Source organism: Ochotona princeps, chromosome 12 (assembly GCF_030435755.1).
Source record: "Ochotona princeps isolate mOchPri1 chromosome 12, mOchPri1.hap1, whole genome shotgun sequence".
Lineage (NCBI taxonomy): Eukaryota > Metazoa > Chordata > Mammalia > Lagomorpha > Ochotonidae > Ochotona > Ochotona princeps.
This window is the reverse complement of record NC_080843.1, coordinates 57,905,680-57,930,960: the sequence shown is the minus strand read 5'-3', so window position 1 is coordinate 57,930,960 and position 25,281 is coordinate 57,905,680. Positions and strand designations below refer to the sequence as shown.

General features: G+C 40.9%; 1 protein-coding gene across 1 annotated transcript in view; it reads left to right on the top strand.

The window, feature by feature from the left end:
- KL (klotho) overlaps positions 1-17,955 on the top strand; it is a 51,964-nt gene extending 34,009 nt beyond the window's left edge. The window contains exons 2-5 of the mRNA XM_004577687.2: positions 7,463-7,973; positions 9,402-9,670; positions 14,726-15,827; positions 17,001-17,955. Of these exons, the coding sequence (XP_004577744.2) occupies positions 7,463-7,973; positions 9,402-9,670; positions 14,726-15,827; positions 17,001-17,335 (2,217 nt within the window). The 3' untranslated portion in view covers positions 17,336-17,955. The remainder of the gene's footprint in view (positions 1-7,462; positions 7,974-9,401; positions 9,671-14,725; positions 15,828-17,000) is intronic.
- Positions 17,956-25,281: the final 7,326 nt, after the last annotated feature.

The following is a 25,281-nucleotide window of genomic DNA, read 5'->3' as shown; positions in this document are numbered from 1 at the left end:
TAGTTGAATCTCATCAAAGTTTCTCTGTAAGTTTTATTGCCTTGATTGTTTCTTGAAATTTATCTTATGGGCCAACATGTGATTTATATTCATGATCTTTACTTATATATGTGTAGATTAATTTGCCTTTTTGTTTTGTTTTGTTTTTTGGAAAGGCAGATTTACAGAGAGAAGGAAAGACAGAAAGATCCTACACCTGCTGTTTGATTTCCCTAGTGGCCACAGTGGCCAGAGCTGAGCTGATTCACAGCCTGGAGCCAGGAACTTCTTCCAAGTCTCCCATCAGGTTGCAGGGTCCCAAGCTTTGGTTCTTCTTCCTCTGCTTTCCCAGGCTACAAGCAGGGAGCTGGATGGGAAATACAGCAGCTGGGATGTGAACAAGCAACCATATGGGATGCTGGTGCTTGCAAGGGGAAGATTAGCTAGTTGAGCATTGTGTAGAACCCTCATGATCATTCTGAAAGTGTATATGAATACTCTTCAAAATATTTAGTGTTGGCCTAAAGCTGTCAGGTTGACTGACAATAGTTAGTCTATAAATGTATTGCTATTATTATTATTATTTATTATTATTTTGCTACTTCTTCAGCCTGTTACTGAGAAGAGTTAAAGATCTCTAACCCAAATTGCCAATTGAAAATAATTCCATGAACTTTTAACAGATAGATTCGTTCATGTATTTGAAAGAGTGATAAAGAGAAAATTTCTCTGCTGGTTCATGCCTCAAATAACCACAACAATTGAGGTGCGACCAAGCTGAAGACAGAAACCAAGAGTTGCTCCCAGGATTCTTGTATTGGTAGCAGGAGTCAAATACTTGAGACATTATCTGCATTCCAGGTACATTAGCACATAGTTGTGTTGGAAACAGAGCAACTACGACTCAAACCACAATTCCTGGTGCTTCACCATGCCCAGCCCTAAGAAATTTTGCTATGTGAATTTAAAGTTCTAATATCTTTACCTTTATAGTTTGCGTGTATGTGTGTGCTAATTGATTAATTGACTCATCATTATGGAATGTCATCTCAATATAACATGTCTTGTCTTGAATTCCGTTTCACTATTGATATGCTATGCCAGTGTTAATTTAATTTTATTGAATGAAGATAGACAATTCAAGAGGGGAAGAGAGGGACAGAAACATCTTCCATTTTTTTGTTCACTCCCCAAACACCTGCACTAGCTGATACTGGGCCAGGCCAACAGCAGGAGCCCAGAAGTTAAGTCATGGCTCCTATAGAGGTGGCAGATGAAAGTACTTGAGCCACTGTCTGCTATGTCCTGTGATGTATTAGCAGGGAGCTAGAAGAAGGAGCAGAGCCAGGATTTAAACCCAGACACTCTTATAAGGGATGTGGATATGCCAAGTAGCATCTTTTTTTTTTTAAAGATTTATTTTTATTACAAAGTCAGATATACAGAGTAGGAGAGACAGAGAGGAAGATCTTCCGTCTGATGTCCGATGATTCACTCCCCAAGTGAGCCGCAACGGGCCGGTGCGCGCCAATCCGATGCCGGGAACCAGGAACCTTTTCCGGGTCTCCCACGCGGGTGCAGGGTCCCAAAGCTTTGGGCTGTCCTCGACTGCTTTCCCAGGCCACAAGCAGGGAGCTGGATGGGAAGTGGAGCTGCCGGGATTAGAACCGGCGCCCATATGGGATCGCGGGGCGTTCAAGGCGAGGACTTTAGCCGCTAGGCCACGCCGCCGGGCCCAGCCAAGTAGCATCTTAACCATTATGTTATACGCTGTCCCAACGCCAACTTTTTAATGCTTACTATTGGCATGATATATCTTTCTTCCCTTTTTTGTTCAAACTGAAACTTCATGTTCATTGTGTTTTATATATAGAGAGAATGTAGATATAGAATATATAGAACATATACATATATATTTAAATATATTTATGTATATAATGTCTCAATATATATTTATATATATTCTGTATATATATCGAATGTAGTTAGAGTTCACTTTTTCAAAATCTACTTTGACACAACTGTTGTGTAGTTGGGACATTTAATGTAATTTATTTGAGTGTTGACTGATATGATTGGATTCATTCATGCATATTGATATATTTTTTTAAAGATTTATTCATTTTATTACAGCCAGATATACAGAGAGGAGGAGAGACAGAGAGGAAGATCTTCCGTCCGATGGTCCACTCCCCAAGTGAGCCGCAACGGGCCAGTGCGCGCCGATCCAAAGCCAGGAACCTGGAACCTCTTCCGGGTCTCCCACACGGGTGCAGGGTCCCAATGCACTGGGCCGTCCTCAACTGCTTTCCCAGGCCACAAGCAGGGAGCTGGATGGGAAGTGGAGCTGCCGGGATTAGAACCGGCGCCCATATGGGATCCCGGGGCATTCAAGGCGAGGATTTCAGCCGCTAGGCCACGCCGCCGGGCCCATGCATATTGATATTTATCCAATCTGGCTTTTGTATCTTTCTTCCTAATTCCTTTTGGGAAAACAAAGCATTTTTTTAGTAGTTCACTTTTTAAGGTATTGGCTTTCTGGATATACCTTAAATGTTTTTGTGGATTTTTAGGAATTACATTATAAATGTATCCTTATTTTAAAACTTTCTTTGGATTACTATCATTAATCACATTTAAAATATTTTTAAGTTTTTATTGGTTCTGTAATCTTCAGGGGTTTTTGTTGTTGTTTCAGGTTCCAATTAAGTGCTGTTTTTTTTTTTCATTTGTTCACTTTATCTCTTTTCCTTGAAATTCTTAAGCATATTTATAGTAGCTATTTTAAAATATTGAGCTAATTCCATTATCTGTGACAGCTTGGATTTGTCTGTTTTGAATTCTTTATTTATTTATTAAGTAAATATTTCATTCTACCATTCTTTTCAGACATCTAGTACTTTTTATTATATCCTAGACAATGTGAATCACTTATTATAGAGTCCAACTCATGTCTTCTTTGAAAGAATGTTGCCTTTTTGTTGTGCCAGAAAATTACATCGCAAGAGGATTTACTTGATCATGTCAGGCTTGCCTTTTGCTTTTATTACAGTTAGTTTATTTCAGTTCTGTCCTTATACTGCAGGTGTAATTTTCTGAGTTTCAACTAAATGCTTGAAGTGTTCATCCATCTTTCTATCCTGGGAATTTCAGTGTTCTCCAGCCCTACACAACATTTGTCATTCAGCTGTCAGAGGAGTTGCAGCCTTTTTCTAAGCCTCCCAGAATCTTGCTTCATGCAGTAACAGCTAAAAACTCAGAAAATCTGCATACAACAAACGTCCGGGTCTTGCTGGGGCAGGTTTCTCTTCTCCAGGATATAGACTTGCTTCCACAACCTTCACTTTGATTTTTTCCTTCTCAAGTTGGTGGTAGTGCCGCAAATCACTGTAGTTTCATTTCCCTCATTCAGATCTGGAGTACAACCCAGAGTAGAAAGGACTGGACATGAAGTTCACTGCTCATGTCACCCTTCATTCTCCACTTTTGAAACTACATGGTTGTGAAATCTTGTGTTGGATTCTGTGCAGGATAACAATGACAGTGAGCTTACCATTTAGCTAGAGATAAAAAGTTTGTAAGTGCCAGAAATGAAGAATATTTTCCTTGATTTCCATTATTTAAAGACACTAACTAGCTGATTGGTAGAAAGAAATATAATGTCCAAGTTTTCCTAGATATTTCAGAAACTGCATTCAAACTCTACATCAAGGAAAGGAAGCTAGAAGAACATCAAATAGCAATGACTTATACCCCAACTGGATCCTTAACACACTGTGAGACAATGCAGCATTATTCTCAGATGCTTCCATATCAGGATCGCACTAATTTGTTTTAAAAACATGTGCCTGAAAGTTGTCCTTCATGTATTCTTAAAATAAAACAAATCCAGTATCTAATATGAGTTTTTCTGCATCACCCAGAGGAATGCTTCATCTGTACCCATGATTTCAATCTTTTTGACTCTAGTGCTAGCCTTCTTTCCTCCATATCTGTCCCAGATACTTAGGGAGAGTCTGGGTATAGAGTGATAACTGGCCCAGTCAATGTCTTTGAAGTGCCTATAATCTAAACAGTCACGTAAATGCAATAAGGTATGATTATGATCTTTGAAAGAGGTCAGGTGCAAAAACACTTAAGACACAGTTAGCTACTAGGAGTGGGGAGAGGGAAAATATCAGGACAGGCTGCCTGGAGGCAGTGGTAGCTGAGCTGAGATTTCAAGTGTGGGAGAAGGTGGGTGGAATGGGAATAGGTCAAACACAGCTTTTGGGAGCTGCATTAATGGAAGTGTGGAAGCTTTAGAAATTGCAGGACTTCAGTAGGCTTTCCCTGGGCCTTGGATTCTAAAGTAAAGACCAGAGGTCAAGTTTGAGAGCAAACAGGTAAGATTCAGTTAAATCAGAGAGTTTTTAATAAATCAGCCTGCCAACCTGCTGTTCTGAACTATTTTCTTTTATTGAATCTTAATGTCTTAATTGCCAAAGCAGTACATGTATTGGTAGGAAATGAAAAAAAATATGTAGTTAGGTAAAATGAAGACAAGTATACTAAACATAATCTTTCCATAAAAGGTCTTTCAGCAAATTAGAAATCCACCCAGATTTATGCACATGTTTTTCTTAATACATATGCTGTTAAACTTTCCTTACCATTTTGTAACCTGAGCCTGTTATTAGTATGCTAGAAGCACTTTGTGCAAACAATTATATGTTTGTTTGCATCATTTATGATGCTCAAATAGTAATACTTCCATGTGTTAAAATATTCCCATTTGGTTGTAGATGTATTTCAATACTGGACATTTCAATTGCTTTCCAACTAGAAATAATGTTAAGATGAACATTCTTTTTCAGTTAATTATTTCCTTGAGCCCTTGTTAATAGATTTATTCAATCTCTATCTTAAGACAATAAGCTTGTAAGATTAATATACCTGGAATAAATTTAAAAAAGAAAGAATGAAACGCCATCCATAACCGTTTTATTAATCATTAATCATTCTCAGTTGTTGCAACATCTTAACTCCCACAGCCTGCCTCCTAATATTTGATTTCTCAGATCCACCACCTGCAAGTGGAATGAACTGCCTCATAAGGAGGCGATGACTCAGAGTTCAAATCAGTTTCACAGACAATAGGCCTGTCCATGTGGTGGGTGAGGAAGTAACTCCACTGGGATCTTAGATTGGAGAGGGATGTGTAATTACCTGCAGCAAATAATGGGAGGGACTGTATAAATATTTTGGACAGCATCCAAGTAAGGGACACACACCTCAGGGTAGAGAGAGAGGGTGGGTGGGATTTTCGAGAGCTGTGCACAGAGGGTCAAGTCTGGCTGCTGTAGAGCATAATCACACAGCCCATCCAATAGGGATTTGGAGTGGAATGAATTGTTAAACCTAATGGCAGGCAGGTTGTTTTCCAATGCTGCAAATGAGTCCTTCTCTAAAATAACTAGCTGCTTCTTAGACATTGTTGCTTGTATCACATTCTACAATTTTCACAGCAACTTCACGGAGAATAGATGCCATCCTCACTTGTAGAGGGAAATAACTGAGGGTCGGTCACAGGAAGGAATTAGGCTGTGAAGCCCAGGTCTTGTCGCTACATCATGTCACTGCCATGGACTGACTGCCTCAGTAGGCAGTGCTTCCTTTACCTGTCATGTTTATCCTTTTTGCTCTGTCATTCTGTGAGAAAAGGAATAAACATTCTTGTAAGAAGATCCTCCTGTCCCAAACTCGGTGTTATGAGTTTTACCTGAATGACCTCATTTTATCCATGGTAGCCCTGTGAGAAGGAAAGTTGAACTTACCTTCCTAGCTTAAGAAATGTGGCCAGGTATACAACTCAGACATGGTGGGGGCATCACTGACTGTGTGTGCCTTTCTTGGTGGTCCTGATCATTTCCCTCTGAATCACCTCCAAGTCTTCCAGGTTGGAAGGAGTTGTTCATGACCACATACTATTCCTGAGTAGCAACCTGGACTTCTCCCTCACCTTCCTGTGTAACAAGCTTTCCTTTCATTGGGGATGGGTAGTGTGGAGGTTGCGGGGGTGAGGAAGATACCCAAGGGCAGCAGACTTTACAGAGCTGACAGCAGTGTGGCGTAATTAAGTCCCTGGCTTCTTGGATCACTTAGATGATAGCCATTGTTTTGGTCAACATTTTATTCCATATTTCTTTCTTATTTTAGAGTTAGCTATTCATGTCATGCAAAGGATATATATTCAGAGAAATGAGGTATGGTAGATATTCACTAAGAAAGTAAAAATACAAGCTAGACATAAACTACCCTATCCCATCGAAATGCTCATAAGAATGGTGATGAGGCCATTCTTGGACACCTGTGCTGAAATGAACCATGAGACATGTATTTAGAGAAGATGAAAAGGGTATTTGGATCACTGAGCAACAGAGCCTCTTCAAACCAGGGAATGCAATAAAAATTGGAATGATCATTTTAGGGATTATGCATAGTTAGCCAGAGAATTAAAACAGTTTTCAAAAAGTATATGTTATGGAAATAAAAAGCCAATAAATAGCACTCAAATTTGTAAGAAATTACTGAAAATGAAATCAAAGAATTCGAAAGTAAATGGAAACTTAATACAGGTAAGGGAAGACTAAAACTTTGTCAATCAAAAGGAAACACATGAAAATAAGAACATTGGAAGCCAGTGAGATTTTCTGGGACTATTGGGTTGATTTTATAAAAGCTAAGCTCTTCATGGATGAAGGAAACACTTGGTTGATTATGATCTCTTTGCAGACTATTTAGTTGAGTTTTGCTGTTAGCTTGAACTTTAAGTCTCAGTCTGTGGGAAGCCAGCCCTATGTCAGACAGTATTCTGGAAAGTGGCTTACAGATCAGAATTGACCCTTTAATTTATTGTGCTGAATATTCATGATGAACAAAGATTACAGGGACAAGTCTTTAAATTTTAGCCATGAGAGATGAATAAGAAATATTAAATCGACTCCAATAATTTGGGTCAGTTAAAAAACTTCCAGTCTCTTAGGATTAAAACAGCAGCAGCAGCAGCAGCAACAACAACAACAACATAATCCTATTTAAAAATTCTTGGTTTGATTCCAGATGTGGGATTGGTTCTTTTTATGGGGCCCAGTAATTAAAAATTACATAATCCAAAATCAATTAAGGAGTAAGATAGCATAACAAATTCTAATTTCATTACTTTTCAAAATATGAGTAATAACTGTAGTCAACACAAGATATTCATATTTTCCAATGACTGCTGAAAAACAAGCAAAACAAGTCCAATCATGGTAGCAACTCTGTGTGAGGTGATCCACATCCAAAATCATTTATTGGTTCCAGCTGATTTTCACATTCGACGGTTAGTTCTTAGGTTAAGTTTTATGAAAAACAGAAACAAGTAGAGAGTTGGCGATGAAAATATGTATCACATTCCCCCTAACAATCAAAACTAAATTCACCCTGGCTGTTCTCTTCACAGGCTCATGCCAAAATCTGGCATCTCTACAATACTTCTTTCCGCCCAACCCAGGGAGGCCGGGTGTCTATCGCCCTGAGCTCCCACTGGATCACTCCTCGAAGAATGACTGATCACAACATTAAAGAATGTCAAAAGTCTCTGGACTTTGTCCTGGGCTGGTTTGCCAAGCCCATATTTATCGATGGAGATTATCCTGAGAGCATGAAGAAGAATCTTTCATCTCTTCTGCCTGATTTTACTGAATCTGAGAAAAAGTTCATCAAAGGAACAGCTGATTTTTTTGCTCTTTCCTTTGGACCAACTTTGAGTTTCCAATTGTTGGATCCTCAAATGAAGTTCCGTCAACTAGAGTCTCCCAGCCTGAGGCAGTTGCTTTCCTGGATAGACCTGGAATACAATCATCCTCAGATATTTATTGTGGAAAATGGCTGGTTTGTCTCAGGGACCACCAAGACAGATGATGCCAAGTATATGTATTACCTCAAAAAGTTCATAATGGAAACATTAAAAGGTAGGATTCAGGTAAAATTCATATTTCCTGCTAAAGTCCCCTGGAAAAATAAGCTGTAATATTATCTTTCGTAAACTTGGTAAATTTATAGTTTTTAATCACAATGTAGAAATTCATTTTGGAAAAGGGAGGGGTATAGTTATGTAAACCCTGACTTATTCCCAGCCCTGGAAAACTTACATAATTCTTAGAAATCATTTTTTTACTTGAAAACTGGATTATAATGTTACATTCAGGGTTGCTAGTCTAGCTTTTTAGGCTAACGCGTACAACAAGTCTCAGGCTCTGTAGATCTCTGTACATGTTTTTGTGTCCTTACCGTTTTGCTCAAATAAAAGCATTTATTTCACTCAAAAGACATAAATTCATTGTATTAAAGAGATATATTTTCCCCTACAATATTTATAGGAGCACTTTCACAATAGTCAAAATATGGAATCAGCCTACAAATCCATCATTGGATGAATACATAAAGAAAATGTGGTTTAGGCATATATATGTGTGTATAAATAAAATGTATTTATAGGTATATATAGTATATATTGTACAATACATATATAAACATATACATATAGTGGAATATTATTCAGCTATAATAAACAATTTGCAGTAAAATGGTCAGAACTGGAAGGTATCATATTGAGTTAAATAAGGCAGACAGATAAAGGTAAATATCATTAACATTCAATAAAGAAATATTTGTTTATCAATTTTGCTGTACATAGAGTTTTTTTTTAAGATTTGTTTATTTTTATTGGAAAGGCAGAAACACAGAGAGAAGGAGAGACAGAAAGGAAGGTCTACTGTTTGATGGTTCATTCCCCAAGCTGCCGCAACAGCTGGAGCTGAGCCAATCCAAAGCCAGGAGCTCTTCCAGGTCTCCCAAGTGCGTGCAGGATCCCAAGGCTTTGGGCCATCCTCGACGGCTGACGGCTTTCCCAGGCCACAAACAGGGATGGGAAGCGGGGCTGCCGGGATTAGAACCGGTCCCCATATGGGATCCCGGTGTGTTCAAGGCTAGGACTTTAACCACTACACTAAAACAGAGTTTTATCCACCCCCAAAAAGTACTTTTAAAAGAAAATTTTCCTTTATTGCATAAGGCACAATGTCAAGTGCCTAGGACAGAAATTGGAAGATGTCTCTCAGCCTTGTAAAGCACCCTTTGGACACAAGGAACTGTCTCTTCTCTGTGCTAGGACACAATAAAAACAAATTGGAAAATAACTTATTTTTGTGAATACTTTTTTAGTGGAATTATCTAGATTTGATGATAACCATTAGTCTGAAAGAAAAATCATTGGCTTTTCAAGCAAGAAGAATGAAACTTAATTTATGTTTTTAAGTTGCGAACCCTTCACATGCTTGTATCACAAGGCGAGTAGTCACTAAAGGTCATGTTGCTCTTGTTTTGTCTTCCCTTTGCAGCTCTCAGGCTGGATGGGGTTGATATCATTGGGTACACAGTGTGGTCCCTCATGGATGGTTTTGAGTGGCACCGTGGATACAGCATCAGACGGGGACTCTACTATATTGATTTTCAGAGCCAGGACAAGAAGTTGCTGCCAAAGTCTTCCGCCTTGTTCTACCAAAACCTGATAGAGAAAAATGGCTTCCCTCCTTTACCTGAAAATTCGCCCCTAGAAGGGACATTTCCCTGTGACTTTGCTTGGGGAGTTGTTGACAACTACATTCAAGTAAGTCAGCTGACAAAACCAATCTTCAGTCTCACCAAGCCCTATCACTAGTAAGTAGTGTTTCCTTATTAGGCTCTTGTCATGGCACACTCTTCTTTCTTTGAGCCAAACACTGCTTCCTTAAAAGCCTACTAAGTGCACAAATTTGGAATACAATGCCCTTCTTTCAAAAAACCGTCTAGACTTCACCTTGTACCTTAAATTAGATCCCAATATATATATATATTTCTCCAAAGTACTGGAGAATTCAGGGAGCTGTTGATATTTCTGAGGCAGGAATCATTGACCTTCCTCCTGAGGCATAACTGTGTGGCCCCCAATTTTGCAGCAATACCCTAAGAAACCCTTTGCTCCAATGATTCAATGATAACAATGTCCTTTACAGTCATCATTTTTGAAATGGTATGAGAATTATTTAAAATGATCAGCCAGTACTTATGGAATATTTACTATATAATTAGCTCTCAATATTCTTTTTGATTGGATACATTTTGAAATGATTTGTTTTCTATCATGTTGATTTTTTTTTTAATATTGGTTTGAATGGCATAGTGACAGAGAAGGAGAGACAGAGTAAGGGGTCTTTCATCTACTGGTTTACTCCACAAATGCCTGCAAACAGCTGGAAATTGGCCAGGCTGAAGTCGGAAGGCAGAAACTCCATTTGGCTATCCCAAATAGGTGGCAGGTGCCCAAGTACATCGGGCAATAGTTGATGCCTACCGAGGTGCATTAGCAAGAAGCTGGGTTGGAAACCAATGGCCAAGATTAGAATAAGCACTTCAGGGCCCGGCGGCGTGGCCTAGCAGCTAAAGTCCTCACCTTGAAAGCTCCGGGATCCCATATGGGCGCCGGTTCTAATCCCGGCAATCCCACTTCCCATTCAGCTCCCTGCTTGTGGCCTGGGAAAGCAGTCGAGGACGGGCCAAAGCTTTGGGACCCTGCACCCGTGTGGGAGACCTGGAAGAGGTTCCTGGTTCCCGGCTTCGGATCGGTGCAGCACCGGCTGTTGCGGTCAGTTGGGGAGTGAATCATCGGATGGAAGATTTTCCTCTCTGTCTCTCCTCCTCTCTGTATATCTGACTTTGTAAGAAAAGTAAATAAATCTTTAAAAAAAATAAGAATAAACACTTCAATCTGCAGTGTGGAAGTCCCCAGCTTGCTGCATTGCAGCACCTGACTGTTAATCATTTATGTCTGCATAATTTACTCTCAATAGACTCATGTGCACTTCCAACAGAAAATGATGGTAAGTGAGTATGTTGTTGTTGATGGTGGTTGGTGGTAGTAGTGGTGGTGGTGGGGAGAGCTAGTAAACATAGGATGTGAAAGCAACGATCAGAACAGAGACCAAGTTCAGAATTCCTAGTTAAAAAGTGAAATTTAACATATTGAGTTTTTCTAGCCAATTCACAAATCACAGCTTCAGAAGAGCGCTTGAATCTAAAGAAATGTTTTCTAGCTGAAACAGTTTATTCTTTTTTAGTAAATATCAAATTGAAGTCTTATTTCTAAGGACATAAGTCAATGTTACACTTAATAATTTTTGTTGGTTTGAATTATTTTTGTGTCTTTTTCAGATCATGTAGTTTGTTTTGGAGACAGTCCTGGGCTTCAATTTAAAAGATGGCATAAAATTTATTTGCAAGTATTTGTAAGCACAATAGAAAGGCTTAGCTGTCTTTGGCTCAGTGTGAGATTTTCCTGCTTCCTCCATGCCTGGTCTCAAGACCTCCTTTCAGGGCCAAGGGGAGCCACCTTCTCCTAATTTTTACTTCCCAAGGTGGGATCTACAGTTCACAAAGGTCTAGATGTGGCAGAAGTGAGGCTGGTGAGCAGTAGGAGGAAAGGAGGAAAGGAGGAAAGGAAAATGACACCTCCTGAAATCCTTTCCTCCTTCCATTTTTTAGATGCATGAATCAGCCTTTCATTCATAAAGTGAAATGCCAAGGCAGCTTACTTTACAGAGAGAAAAAGCATTATTTAGTTCAACGGTTTAAGATGTTCCAGTCCAAGATTGGCCAGGTGCAGTAATTCAGCTTTCCATGAGTGGCTGATGGCAATGGTCAAGTATCATAGGTGATTACAAGCTGAGCTGGGAAGCAGAGAGCAGCTATTCCCAAATGCAGGCTTTCTTATAAACTCTCTTAGGAGAGCTACTGTGGGAGAACACATCCATAATGATCTAAGGACCTTGGTGTAGGTCTACTTCCTAGGCACCACGGTGGATTCAGTTTCCAGCCTGTTAGAACTTAGGAGTTAGAGGTTTAGAGTCCTGCATGAATTCAGAGACCAAACAGTAACACAGGAACTAAGGAAGGGTTGGAGGGTCTCTGGTCCTTGTTCCATCTACTGATCCTCCTGTGGCTCCCTGCTGAAGTTCGTCTGTCTTTTTTTGTCCCTGAGGAGTTCCTGCTCTGTATCTCCTGAGAGCAGCTTGCGTCTGCAGGTAGCTCTTGGCTCCTCATTAGTGTGTAAGGCGTCTCAGGGCCAGCTCCTCTGTTCAGACCTAGAGCACAGAGGTAAGGGGGAAGTGTCGGAGAGAAACATTATGCTACCCTGTGCTCCCTAACCGAGGGACTGTGTGTTGGTGTTGGAAATTGGTGGTTATGGAGAAAGTGTTAGCAGTATGTCCTATTCCTTTGAGGAATAAAAGAGACTGATAGGAAGTGAAATATATAACTGAATCAAATGAGAGGTTTGTGTTTGCCATCCTAAGTGGTTTGAGGTTCTGATCAAGGGATGGTCCCTCAGCAGCCCAGAGCTCCTCTCTCAGGTTTCCCCATCCTTTTAGCTCCTCATCTTTGTCCTCCAGCTGGCAGGACTCACCAGTTTCCTTCAGGATGGGCAAAATTAAGTTATTCTCAGACCCATGAGGAGAGGAACTCCTCTGGAAGTTCTCTGCATGGAATGGGCTGCCCTTCTGCTTTCCTTTACGAGGGCTTCACACCAATCATTATATTCTGTGGGCAGCATCCCTCCCAAGCTCACTCACCAATGGGCTAGTCAACCTGAGTCCTTGGCTGTGTCAGTGCCAAGGTATGTGTTTTTAGTTACAAGCAGTCCCTTTACACTTCTAGCACATTGTATATTAGAGTCCTGAGGACTCATAAGCCATTGAAATGATCTTGATTGAAGTATGCGTTTCATCTGAACAACTTTAAGAATCATGTCCCATTAAGACACAACCTGCGTCAAGTCTGACCTTGGGTTCATCTGTAGGGAGCCGTTTTACTTGGATCTAATTTCCCAGCTGGCTCTTTTCTCATAACCACTAGTGTGCATAGTGAAGACAGCTACAGAACGTGCTACAAACTGAGCACATAGAACTTTAACATCAGTCCTTGTTCAGACAGAGTTCTTTCCAAAACATACCAAATACATGCTTTCTGCCCATTCCTTCTAAATGGTCCAACACTTAGTAAAAAACCAAGTCAACAGATTAATGGAGGTTAGTTAGCGTGTGCCTCCTTGCATATTCTAAATGCCCGATCTTTTTCAGAAACAGATGAAAATTCATGCCTTTAGCTCTCATGTTTGTTTTGTGATAGGCTGAATAAATGCTGTTTTGGAATAATATGGTCGAACAGTTATGAATTTAATCAACTCAGAGCTCTATAAAAATAATCCAGAAAATTCCTCCAAGCTCTACCACTTTTACTCTGAAAGAGCATGTAAATATTTTCTCTTGCAAGGCTGAGGAAACATGATTTGTGTCTGCATCGCAGTGGAAAAATATCCATGCCAGCATTCACACAGCACCAGGGGAAGTGCATGCGTGGGTGAGCTACACAGCCCCATTCTTTAGGAAAAGTTGATTTCCCTCTGACACGCTGATTCCTTGCTTCCTTTATAAACTCAGTGTTTATTCCTCCAAAGAAATGGCAGTGTATTTACAACACTCCATTGTGCCCTCCATCACCAAGGGCAGCAAAACTGCTGGAGCTTCAAACCCAAGATACACCTGACTTCTGCCTTAACAGAGAATTAAGCCAAGGAACCTCATCAGGCTGATTATTGCAAGAAGTTAAAACTGGCATAGGTGGCCTGGCTTTCAGCTTGACCAAAACTTTCATTTTTACAGTTTGCCCACTTTTCCTAAACACTTGTTTTTCATTTGGGGGGTGGATACAGATGAGGCTTCAAAATGCTTGTGGAAAACAGGACTGAGAGAGAAGTTTATTTTGGTGCCAAAATAAAATTAGAAATTTGTATTTTTTCATAATAAAACATCTCTGTGAACTTTTCATTTATTTGAGAGAGAGAATAGGTGTTTTTGTCCCCTAGTTTAGTTTCCCACTGTCTGCAGTGGCTAGGGTTGGGTGAGAGATGGGACCCCTTCTGGGTCTCCTACATGAATGGGATGCCTGGGTAGCATGCAGCATGTTAACCAATTGTACCACACTACCAGCTCCTCCCTCTTGTAGTTTCCACCATCAATCAGATGGAAGGTTTAAATCCTGCCATTGACCCCAAAGGCAATGAGAGGCAGCAAAGAAGCTTATATAGCACTTTCACTACCTAGAGCAAACTCAACAAGGATGTGATTCTAAGCCCGGTTTATGGATCAACACTGGATTCCAAAACATTTCTTTTCTGACTCCCACTCAGCTTCCATGTTTTGCGTTTGTCAAGTGTTTTTTTTTATTTGCTTTGTTTTGTTTTGTTTTTTGTTTTTTAATTCTTAGGTTAAAAGTTTGATTCCTGTGTGATTTCTTATCTTAAACACCTTGTTAGCACACTGCAAGCCAGGTGTGAATGAGTCATGCGTGTGGGCATTGAGAGAGACCTAACTCTGATGATGATGATTAACACTAAAGTACTAGCTTCAGAGTTTGAACTCTGAGTAAACCTAAAACACATCCAAAAAAAAAAAAAAAAAAAAAGAAAGCTAAAGACTTGCTTCCTCTGGAACCTAGAATTTATAATAGGAAGTTCAAAATTCACCACCAGAAAGGTTGTAGCTTTTGCTTATGTTGCTGGCGGCATGTCTTGAAATAATTGCATCCAATCACTTTTTGCAGAGAAAGTACAGCTAATGTTTCCTCTTCATAGGTAGACACAACCTTGTCTCAGTTCACAGACCCCAATGTTTACCTGTGGGATGTCCACCACAGCAAGAAGCTCATTAAGCTGGATGGGGTTGTGACCAGGAAAAGGAAATCTTACTGTGTGGACTTCGCTGCCATCAGGCCCCAGATAGCCTTACTCCAGGAAACACACGTCACTCATTTTCACTTCTCCCTGGACTGGGCTCTCGTTCTCCCCCAGGGCAATCAGTCTCAGGTGAACCACACGGTCCTGCACTACTACCGCTGTGTGGTCAGCGAGCTGGTGCGTGCCAACATTACGCCCGTGGTGGCCCTATGGCAACCTGCGGCCCCGTACCAGGGCTTGCCGTCCCCCTTGGCCAAGCAGGGTGCCTGGGAGAACCCGCACACCGCCCTGGCCTTTGTGGAGTATGCTCGGCTGTGCTTTCAGGAGTTGGGCCACCATGTCAAGTTCTGGATCACCATGAACGAACCGTACACGCGCAACATGACCTACAGGGCAGGGCACCACCTGCTCAAGGCGCACGCACTGGCCTGGCGTGAGTACAATGAGAAATTCAGGCCTGCCCAGAAGGGCAAAATATCCATAGCCCTGCAGGCTGACTGGATAGAGCCCGCCTGCCCCTTCTCCCAGAAGGACAAGGAGGTGGCCGAGAGAGTGCTGGAATTTGACATTGGCTGGCTAGCTGAGCCCATTTTCGGCTCCGGAGATTATCCCAGCGTGATGAGAAACTGGCTGAATCAAAGAAACAATTTTCTTCTCCCGTATTTCACCGAAGAGGAAAAACAGCTAATCCAGGGTTCCTTTGACTTTTTGGCTGTAAGCCATTACACCACCATCCTTGTAGACTGGGAAAAAGAAGATCCAATAAAATATAATGACTACCTGGAAGTGCAGGAAATGACTGACATCACATGGCTCAGTTCTCCCGGGCAGGTGGCTGTGGTGCCCTGGGGCTTACGAAAAATACTGAACTGGCTGAGGCTGAAGTACGGAGATCTCCCCGTGTATATCATAGCTAACGGGATTGATGATGACCCACACGTGGAGCAAGACCAGCTAAGGGTGTATTACATTCGGAACTATGTAAATGAAGCACTCAAAGGTAAGGAGCTCAGCAAGCAGCCGCCTCCTAAAGATAGGTCACCGGAGGATACGGGGATCTGCCTGTTGGCGTGCCCTCATGCTTGGGGACCCGAGAGCAATTCATGCCTTGCCACAGTGCAGCAGTCCCCAGAGGTACCCCCTACGGAAGTGCCTTAAAACGCTGTGAGAAATGGAATTCAGAAATCAGTTTATTTTGATGCAAATGAATTCAAAATCCATGTATAATGTTTTTGTGATATGTGTTTTCTATGGACTTTTAAAATATAGTATGGGCTTAAACACTTGTATGCAACAAGATAAACGTATCCCTTTCTTGAAAAAAGTTTGTGTGTTTGAAAAGCAGATCTCTCTCTCTCTCTCTCCATCTCTCTTTCTCTCTCTCTCTCTCTCTCTCTCTCTCTCACACACACACACACACACACACACACACATGCACACATGCACCTATGCTCAAGGGGGAAGGAAAGAGAAAAAAAGAGAAAATTTCTCTTTGTGGGTTTACTTCCCAAATGCTCACGGTGGCTGGAAAGTGGGCTGGGCTGTAGCCAGGACGCAGGAACTCAGTTCAGGTGTCCGTTGTGGTAGCCTGGATCCTGGTGCTTCAGCCGTTGCCGCTGCCTTTCAGGGCACACATGCAGGCAGCTGGGGTCAAGCAGAGCTGGGACTTGAACCCAGTCACTCAGATATGGAATATGGCCATCTTAACTGATGTGCCAACCTCCTGCCCCTTAACCTGGCTTTGATTCAGTTTTCCATGAATGTTTTGAAGTCTGCTTCTCTATTTCCCCAGGGTAAGGAAAGTTAGCTGAAAGTGGGAGGCCAGAAGTCTCCAGCACCTTCTCTGAACCTAGCAAAGCACAGGCTCTCTGGTCTTCCGCTTTCGCTGGCCCCACAATGATGCAAACTGCATGATGGGCAGACAGGTTGAACCTAAGTGAATCACAGCAGGCTTAATTATGTAGAACCAACCGCTAACGGAAATTCAATATTTGTCTTGCTATTTGCCTATTTGTCTTTGCATGAAAGAAGGCTTTTCTGAGGAAATCTAATCGAGTCTGGAGTTTCATTAAAAAATACTGAGATTTCCCTTGATGCAGCAAGGCTATATAAAAGTGATGTGTGGTGTGCAAGGTATTTCAGTAATGCCTCCCCTGTCCTTTTGTTTTTCCAGCCTATATATTGGACGGAATCGATCTTCGCGGATACTTTGCGTACTCATTTAACGACCGCTCGGCTCCCAAGTTTGGCCTCTATCGTTATGCTGCAAATCAGTTTGAACCCAAACCATCCATGAAACATTACAGGAAGATTGTGGACAGCAATGGCTTCCCGGCGTCGGAAACACAGGGGAGATTTTGTCCAGAAAAACTCACTGTGTGCACTGAGTGTGGCTTTTTTCACACCCGGAAGTCTATACTCGGTTTCCTAGCTTCTCTATTGTTAGCTTTTATTATTTCTCTTTCTCTGATCTTTTACTACTCAAAGAAAAGCAGAAGTTACAAATAGTTTTGAGCGTTTTTCTCTTCATGTGTTTGGAGATGACTGTGCTGTTAACCATTTGCACCTCTCAAAGTTGTCAAGCTGCGCATTTCATACAAAAACCTTTTGTGGGATATGACAGAGGTTTTGAAATGGGTCTAGGTGGTTGTAAAATATGGAATAATGTGAGGAGTAGTGCCTGAATTTGTTCTCTTCTTGCTGATTAACGAACTGACAGGCACCGTAATTTTTGTAACTTACTCTGTAATAAAAGCATGGAAATGCTAACCATATCCAACAGCCTTTATACAAAACTTTGAATGATAAGAGTAGGAATATTTTTTAAAGACTTATTTATTTATTTTTTCATTGGAAAGGCAGATTTTGCAGAAAGGAAAGACAGAGAGAAAGATCTTCCATCCACTGGTTCACTCCCCAAATGGCCACAATGGCCAGAGCTAAGCTGAACCTATCTGTAGCCAGGAGCCAGGAGCTTCTTCTGGGTCTCCCACATGACTGCAGGACCCCCAGGCTATAGGCCACCCTCCATTGCTTTCTCAGACCATATGCTTGGAGTTGGAAGTGGTTCAGAAGTTATGTACCAGCACCTGTATGGGATCCTGGCACTTGCCAGGGACCAGCCCCGAAGAGTAGGAATATTTTTAATACATTTTTTCTGAAGAGCTTTTTGCAAGAGTTAAGTGAAGACAGCTGAAAACATAGAGATGAAAGGAGGTCCAGGTGAAAATGTTGTTTTTTAAAGCAGCGTTTCTGCCACATGCTGTTAATAAGAATTTGCATATATGATTCACAATGTAATTAGAGAGCCAATCATAGAAACTTACATTTGATGTGACTTTTGAGGTGCTCTCGAAACTCTGGCTCTTTCTCACCGGTGCCTTTTCAAGGGCAAATCAAAAGAAACTTTTGATAAATGTTTGCAGAAGAATGAATGAATTGTGTGATGCTGAGCTCTTTCAAAGGTAAAAGCCACTGTGAAATGTAGCATACTGCAGTAGCTCCAGACAGAGTAGAGGAGGCTGAAGTGCCTACTGTTAGGAATCACGGTGTAATTAATTGATTATACTAACTTATTGTGAGCAGACCTTGGCGTAAATCAAAGGACATTTCCAGAGAGAATCAGGATGGAGTAACAGCTTGCTCCATGAAGCGTGACTCCACTTTCTATTCTTTAGCCTAGGCTATGATTTATTCGAATTCTAGTTTTTGTTTTTAATTCTTCATAAACTCAAGAGCAGTCATATCTGACAACCCTGGAAGATTTCCTTTGTGGTCTTCAAAGTAAACTTCATGTTTTTATAGCTACTACTGTGAGAGTAGGTTCAAACTAGTTTTACTTTGAGCTTTTGCACTGAAACATGCTACTGATTTCTTAAAAGGGCTAATAAGGTCTTGTCTTTTAATGCCCCTTAAATAAATCTGACTGATGTTTTCTGAGTTTTGGGCAGGGAAACCTCTTTATGCCCTGAAGTTGTTCTGTAGAGAAACCACTCTCATGTTAAACCAGATAAACCAACATAATAACACAAAACTGACCTCGCTGACATATGGTCATGGCATGCAATTAAACATTCTACTGTATTATATATCATCTTTACAGGTGATATGATTTTTTTCCATGAAAGATAAGCTTTTGGGTGGTATTTTTAAAATGAGACTTGTAAAAATCAGACACTAGACAATCAGTAGTTTATTTTATGTATATTTTTTCTGATCATAAGAGTAATATATATGTTCATTGTAAATAATTTAAAATACAGGCTGTATGAAAAGAAAAAAATTAAAATTACCTTTAATCTTAAAACCACTATTAGTAGTAGCCACTATTAACCTTTTCTGTGTATTTTATTTTACATTGTTGGAACTGGATTCTGCTATCTACAATTATGTGACGTCTAAATTTTTTCTGCGGTTTGCCTCATCATTGTCTTCAAAGCATGATTTTTAGTTGTAGAGAATTCTTCTACAGGAAATGTGTCCCTATTTAAGTACTCTACTTGCTTGACAACTTTCTTTTTAGTTATTGTGAGTTGAGTATTATTCAAAATAACTCTCTTGTTGCACTTACTTTTCCTTCTTAAGTATAGACAGAAGTAATTCCCCTTGGTAAAATATGCTAATAAATTTACCTGCAACTTTGTCTTCTTTTATAATTGTATGACACATTGTTAGCTCATTTAAAAAAAATTCTTAAGTGTGAATTGATGAAGACATGTAATATGTGGCTGGAACAGTGAAGAAATAGGTAGGACTGTGAGAGTGTGGTCTGCCAGACTGCAGAATGGAGGCAGGAAAAATGCCCTGGATTAATCATTGAGGTTGAGCTGGAGAGCAAAACAGAAGAGCTGAAAGGGACAAAACAGAGAAGCCAAAGTGCAGAAGAGAACTGACATCCCAACACTATTCAGCTAATGTCACATAAGCTGTGCCTGCCTGTGGACACTTGGAGGAGATTATCTTGAATGAGAGGAGAGAGGTGCCTCTTTGATCAGGCCTGGAGAGTCAAAAGGCAGTTGGCAAAGGGATAACATGACAATCTCTCTGATCCAAGAGGGCTCTGAATCTGCTTTCTGTTGCTCTAACTGGATTCCATGGACTGAGTAAGTAATTCGTAAAGAATAGAAACTTATTGGGTGCCTAGTTTTGGATACTGAAATGCCCAGTATCAAGCTGGTGGCACCCTTTGAGGGCCGTCCTGTGCTTTGTAGCATGAAGGACGGCATCACGTGGCAAGACAGCAAGCTTGTTAGCTTATTTTCTCTTTCTTGTAAAGCCGTTGAGATCGCCATGGGACCTCACCCTCATGCTCTTATTTAACCCCAGTTACCTCGCCAAGGCCCTCCTCCATCAACACTTGGCTGGGGATTGGCTTTTCCAGCATGCGTACTGGGGAGTACATACATAGCAAGGGCTGATACACACCCGTGTCATATCAGCACCACATTCCTTCTACTCCAGTGCTTTTCTTCAATTCCTTCCTGTCTCTGAATTTGGAGGGTTTCTTCTATGGCTGTTCCGTAGGTAGGCCTGGATGCCTATACTGCGTGTGACACAAGACGGCCAACTCTGCAAGTGGTAATCCAGCAGTTCCCAGAGGCCTCTCGGTGGTTTCCTCCCATGCTTTCGTTTGTCCTGCCCTGCTTGTTTGTTTGGTCCCAAGTGGACGCTTTGCACTTTGCCCCAATTCACTGTGCCCTGATTTACAAGGGTCATTTTGATTCACTAGGGATATTTATTGTTTTACTTTTGTCTTCCACTCTTAACGACTGGAACCTACTAGAGCCTTGGAAGCAATCCTGCACATTATTTATAACAGTGCTGCCCAATAGAAATACAATGCAGGACACATATTTCATATTAAAGGGTATTATTTATTTATATGTTTGGCAAAGAAGAGGGAGACACAGAACTCTTCTATCTGCTGGTTTGTTTCTCACATAATTACTAAGGTTGGGACTCTGCCAGGCTAAACCTGGGGCTGGAATTCCATCCAGTGGCCTGCAAAGGGCCTTAACAGGAAGTTGGGTCAAAAGCTCAGAATAGCTGTGATTCAATCATATTCTCACATGGAGTACTGTAACTCCAAACAGTTGCTTAACATGCTGTACCACAGTGCCCACCTATCACTTTCAGTTTTGATTTGTTGTATTAAGTAAAGTTCATTTATTTTGTTAAGATTTCTTTAATTTCACCCAATATATTGAAAATATTCTCATTTCAACAAATAATTCATATGTAAGTTTATAGTTAAAAAGTTTTTAAATATCCATGTGAGATAGAAAGTTTTGGCAACCTACTTTTTCAATATCAGAGACAAAATAACATGTTTAGTTTTTTTTTTTTTACATGCAAGGGTTGTGGGGATGTTGAATAAATTTTTTTTTTGGCACAAAAATTTTTTTGAAAATTTTGAATTTTTCATACAATATACATTTTCCAATGAACCTTTTGAATTTGCCGTATGTGCATTGGCTTTAACTTTTTTTTAAACCAAAATAAGTCTACCTTTTAATTCAGTTTTTCATGAATGTTTTGAAATACTCTTTTTCCCTCAAATTCAGACTTTAATTCAAATTACCCTGTTATGGAGAGTGAGAGAGATCACACCCGACACAAGGGTAGGATGTAAGGAGGAGTTTATTAGCCAAGCTTAGCAACAGCAGCTTGGCTAATTCCTGTTACACTCCAGCAAGCATCACACCACACGGCTAGCGTGTTTTTTAAAGATGTATTTATTTTTATTGGGAAGTCAGATATATATAGTGGAGAGACGGAGATCTTCCATCTGATGATTTACTCCGCAAGTGGCTGCTATGGCCAGAGCCGAGCTGTCTGAAGCTAGGAGCCAGGAGCCTCTTCCACATCTCCCATTCAGGTGCAGGGTCTCTAGGCTTTGGGCCGTCCTCGACTACTTTCCTAGGTCACAAGCAGGGAGAAACAAGACTGCCAGGAAACGAACCGGTGGCCAAAGGGGATCCCAGTGCATACAAGGCAAGGGCTTTAGCCACTAGGCCACTGTACCAGGCCTGGAGCATGGGCTTTTAAGCTCACGTTGGTACACAACAGCCAGGAATTTTTTCTCAAGCCATCCTATCAGTGGACCACATTCTAGTTGGTGAGTAATAAAACCATCCAATCAGCTTAAGTTCAGACCACACCTTAAGCCAATCAGCTGGCAAGCATGCTAGCTGGGGTTAGCTATGATCAAAGCTTAATCAAGGAACCAAGATGGAGTCACATCTGCCCACTCTTAAGGGGTGTTTATCACTTGGTTGCACCTTGTCACAACCCTCATGTTCATTAGTAGAATAATCATATTTTCTATGGTACCTTCATTTAACATTGCCTACTGAACAATGATTCTAGAAATTTCTGTCCAGAGAAGAAGAGTCATCTGGATGATTTTGCCTTTCCTGGCCAGCAGGACTTCAGATCTAAAGAGGAAAGCTGAGGTCAGGTTTATTTATTTCATTGTTTAGCACAGTGTTTTATATATAATATTTTCAATAAGTATTGCTGATTAATTTCATACATGCAAGAATTAACAAAGAAATAAATGAATACACAGAATTGACTCATTGCTGTTACCTTTGTTGGGAGACAGAATTCATAGGGACAATTGTCCATCAGAAATAGGCAAGTATGGGCTTGTTGCTGTGGCTTTGCTGGTTAAGATGCTGCCTGCAGTGTGGGCATCTCATTGGCACCAGTTTGAGTCCTGGCTGTTCCACTTCCTATCCAGCTCCCTGCTAATGCACTTAGAAAAGCAGCAGTAGTGGGCTCAAGTACGTAACCGTCTGCCCCCATGTGGGAGATCCAGAAGATGCCCTTAGCTCCTGGCTGTGGTCTGGCCCAGACCAAAATGGGCAGTAAGTTGGAAGATGGAAGCTCTCCTCATTTCTTTCTTTCTATCTTTCTAGAAATCTGTCTTTCAAATAAATTGGTAATTAAAAATAATAAATCAACATGTGTTAGATGCCAGATGGCTCAATTCTAGGTATTGAGAGCAAGGGATGATAAGCTTACATAGGGTAACTTTTTATTATCTCCATTTCTAGAATAAGGGGCTAAAATGTTTATGGTTACTAGCTCTGGAATGATCCCTAAGGGAGGCAATTTGCAAGTTTTCTATATTCATGTTGGCTCTTAATTAGTCAGTGTTCTTCCCAACTCTGGTAAATTCTTTATAAAAAGAGAGAGCTCATTTCTAGAGGAACCTCCCACATCACCTCCAAACATTTGTAATTCTCTGGAATATACAGTCTTTTGCTCCAGATCCATTACATTTTTCTACTTTGAAAAGATTTATTTAGTTAGTTTCAAAGAGCTCCAGAGAGAAGGAGAAACTAAGAAGGGAAAAATTTTCAGTTTGCTGGTTCATGAGATGGCCACAACTGTCAGGACTGGACCAGTCTAAAGCCAGTGGTCAGAAGCTTTATCTGGAGCTTCTATGGGGGTGACAGGGACCCAAGCACTTGACCATCTCCTGCTGCTTTCCCAGGCACATTAGCAGGGAGCTCTGAAGTGGAGCAGCTGGAACTTGAAACTTGAATGTGGGCATTGCAAGTGGTGGCTTTATTCACTACATCACAACACCAACTCCATCCATTTTTTTTTAAAGATTTGTTCATTTACTTAAAGAGTTGCAGCAAAAGAGGGAGAGACAGAGAGATGTTCTATCCATTGGTGCATTACACAGATGGCCACAATGTCCAGAACTGAACCAGAACGCAGCCAGGAGCCAGGAGCTTTGTGCTAGTCTTCTGTGTGGGCAGCAAGGGCCCAGGTACTTGGGCCATCTTCTGCTGCTTTTCCTAAGCTATTAGCAGGGAGCTAGATCAGAAACAAAGCAGCTGGTACACACATTGGCATCCAAATAGAATGTCAGCATCTCAGGCAGTGACTGTGCTATTATGCCGCATCACTGGTCCCACATCTTTCCATTTTTGTAGCCAGTAAATATTGTTAGAGTTTCGACAGTTGCAGAACATTTCCTGGGTATTATTTTTTTTATGCATTTGTAGTAAATGCTATTGTTTAACATCAAGGAGAATGAGGTCAAGAAAAACAACTAATGATTTTGAGTGAAGGATGAAATGCCACTAGTAAGTGCCAGCACACCTGAATTGTCCTGAAATCCTGTTTCATGACATGACCTATGACCATTGGAAAAGATGTAGAGGCTAATGCTGCAGCCCTCTTTCTGACCCAGTTTTAGTCAACCTGACCCGTGTTTACAACACTCTCACGTTCGTGTGCTCTTTGAGTAACTCAGTCCTGGCTGAATCTACCCCCACCTGCTCATCTTGGAAACGGGAGTGATGCTGTTGAACGTAACTAAGGTAACAACCTTAGACATATTTTTTTCCTTGGCTAACTTCACATACTCTTAATGTGTGTGAGATTTCTCGTAAGTCAAATATTTAGAGCTCACTAATACAAAACATGGGATGATGACAATCAAATGATTCACCCTAAAACCCATTACTTTGTGTGTTTGAATGCAGAATTTTCATAGAATGCCCAATTCAACTAAAATTATAATTAATCCTCACACTTACTTAATAATACTTGACTGTTTTCTTGGATTCAGATTTTGTAAATGTTGAATTGAGAAAAACCCAAAGGTAATTTGGCAGAAGATATTTCTTTATTATTATGTTGTACCATCTGCTCATTTGAAACAATCTAATGACATGGATAAAAAATTAAAATTTGTGTATGTATTATTTAGTTCATAAATAATGGAAGGTTCTTTTTTTTTTTATAATCCATTTTATTGTATTGTTGTTGACAATCTTTACATAGTTAACTATAGTTGAAGGAAAATCAAGAAAGAGAAGAAAAAAAAAAAAGGTTCAGGGGGATAGGGAGGTGGGCAATGCTATTATGTCCATATTGTTTCCATCATGTATCTGAGGTAAAAGGGGATATTGAGGGAGAAGCCCCACCCGGTTTCCCGCCCACCCCAAGTCCCGGATGTGGGGCATGCTCTGAGATATGTGCTCAAGTGGAGTTAATAGTTCTCCAGTTATGAGTCACTGCCAGTTTCGCTCGATGAGGTGGTCCACTGATTGATATGGTCCATCATGAAGTCTCCATTTGTCCCATATTTCGCTGCCAACATGTAGCTGAGATGAATGATTGTCCTATTCTGTCTTCTGTCTTTTCTTGGTTAGAATTCTGAGTCCAGCAGTTCAAGTGGGGAGATCTCCAAAGATACTTTGAGGTATTCCCAGACCAGATTCTTGTATGTTCTAGCAAGCACAGGGCCCGGCACAGTCCATCACCCTGATCAGCTGGTGGTTGCAATTGCTGTGTTGGTTCTGTTTTCAGTCCCGAGTTGCACTGGAACCAATGGGTGTTGCAGTCCAGTCTGGTTCGGCCCTTACATCAACCAGTGGGAGCTGTAGCCTAGTTGGGGCGACCCACAATAACCCCCACCAGACCGC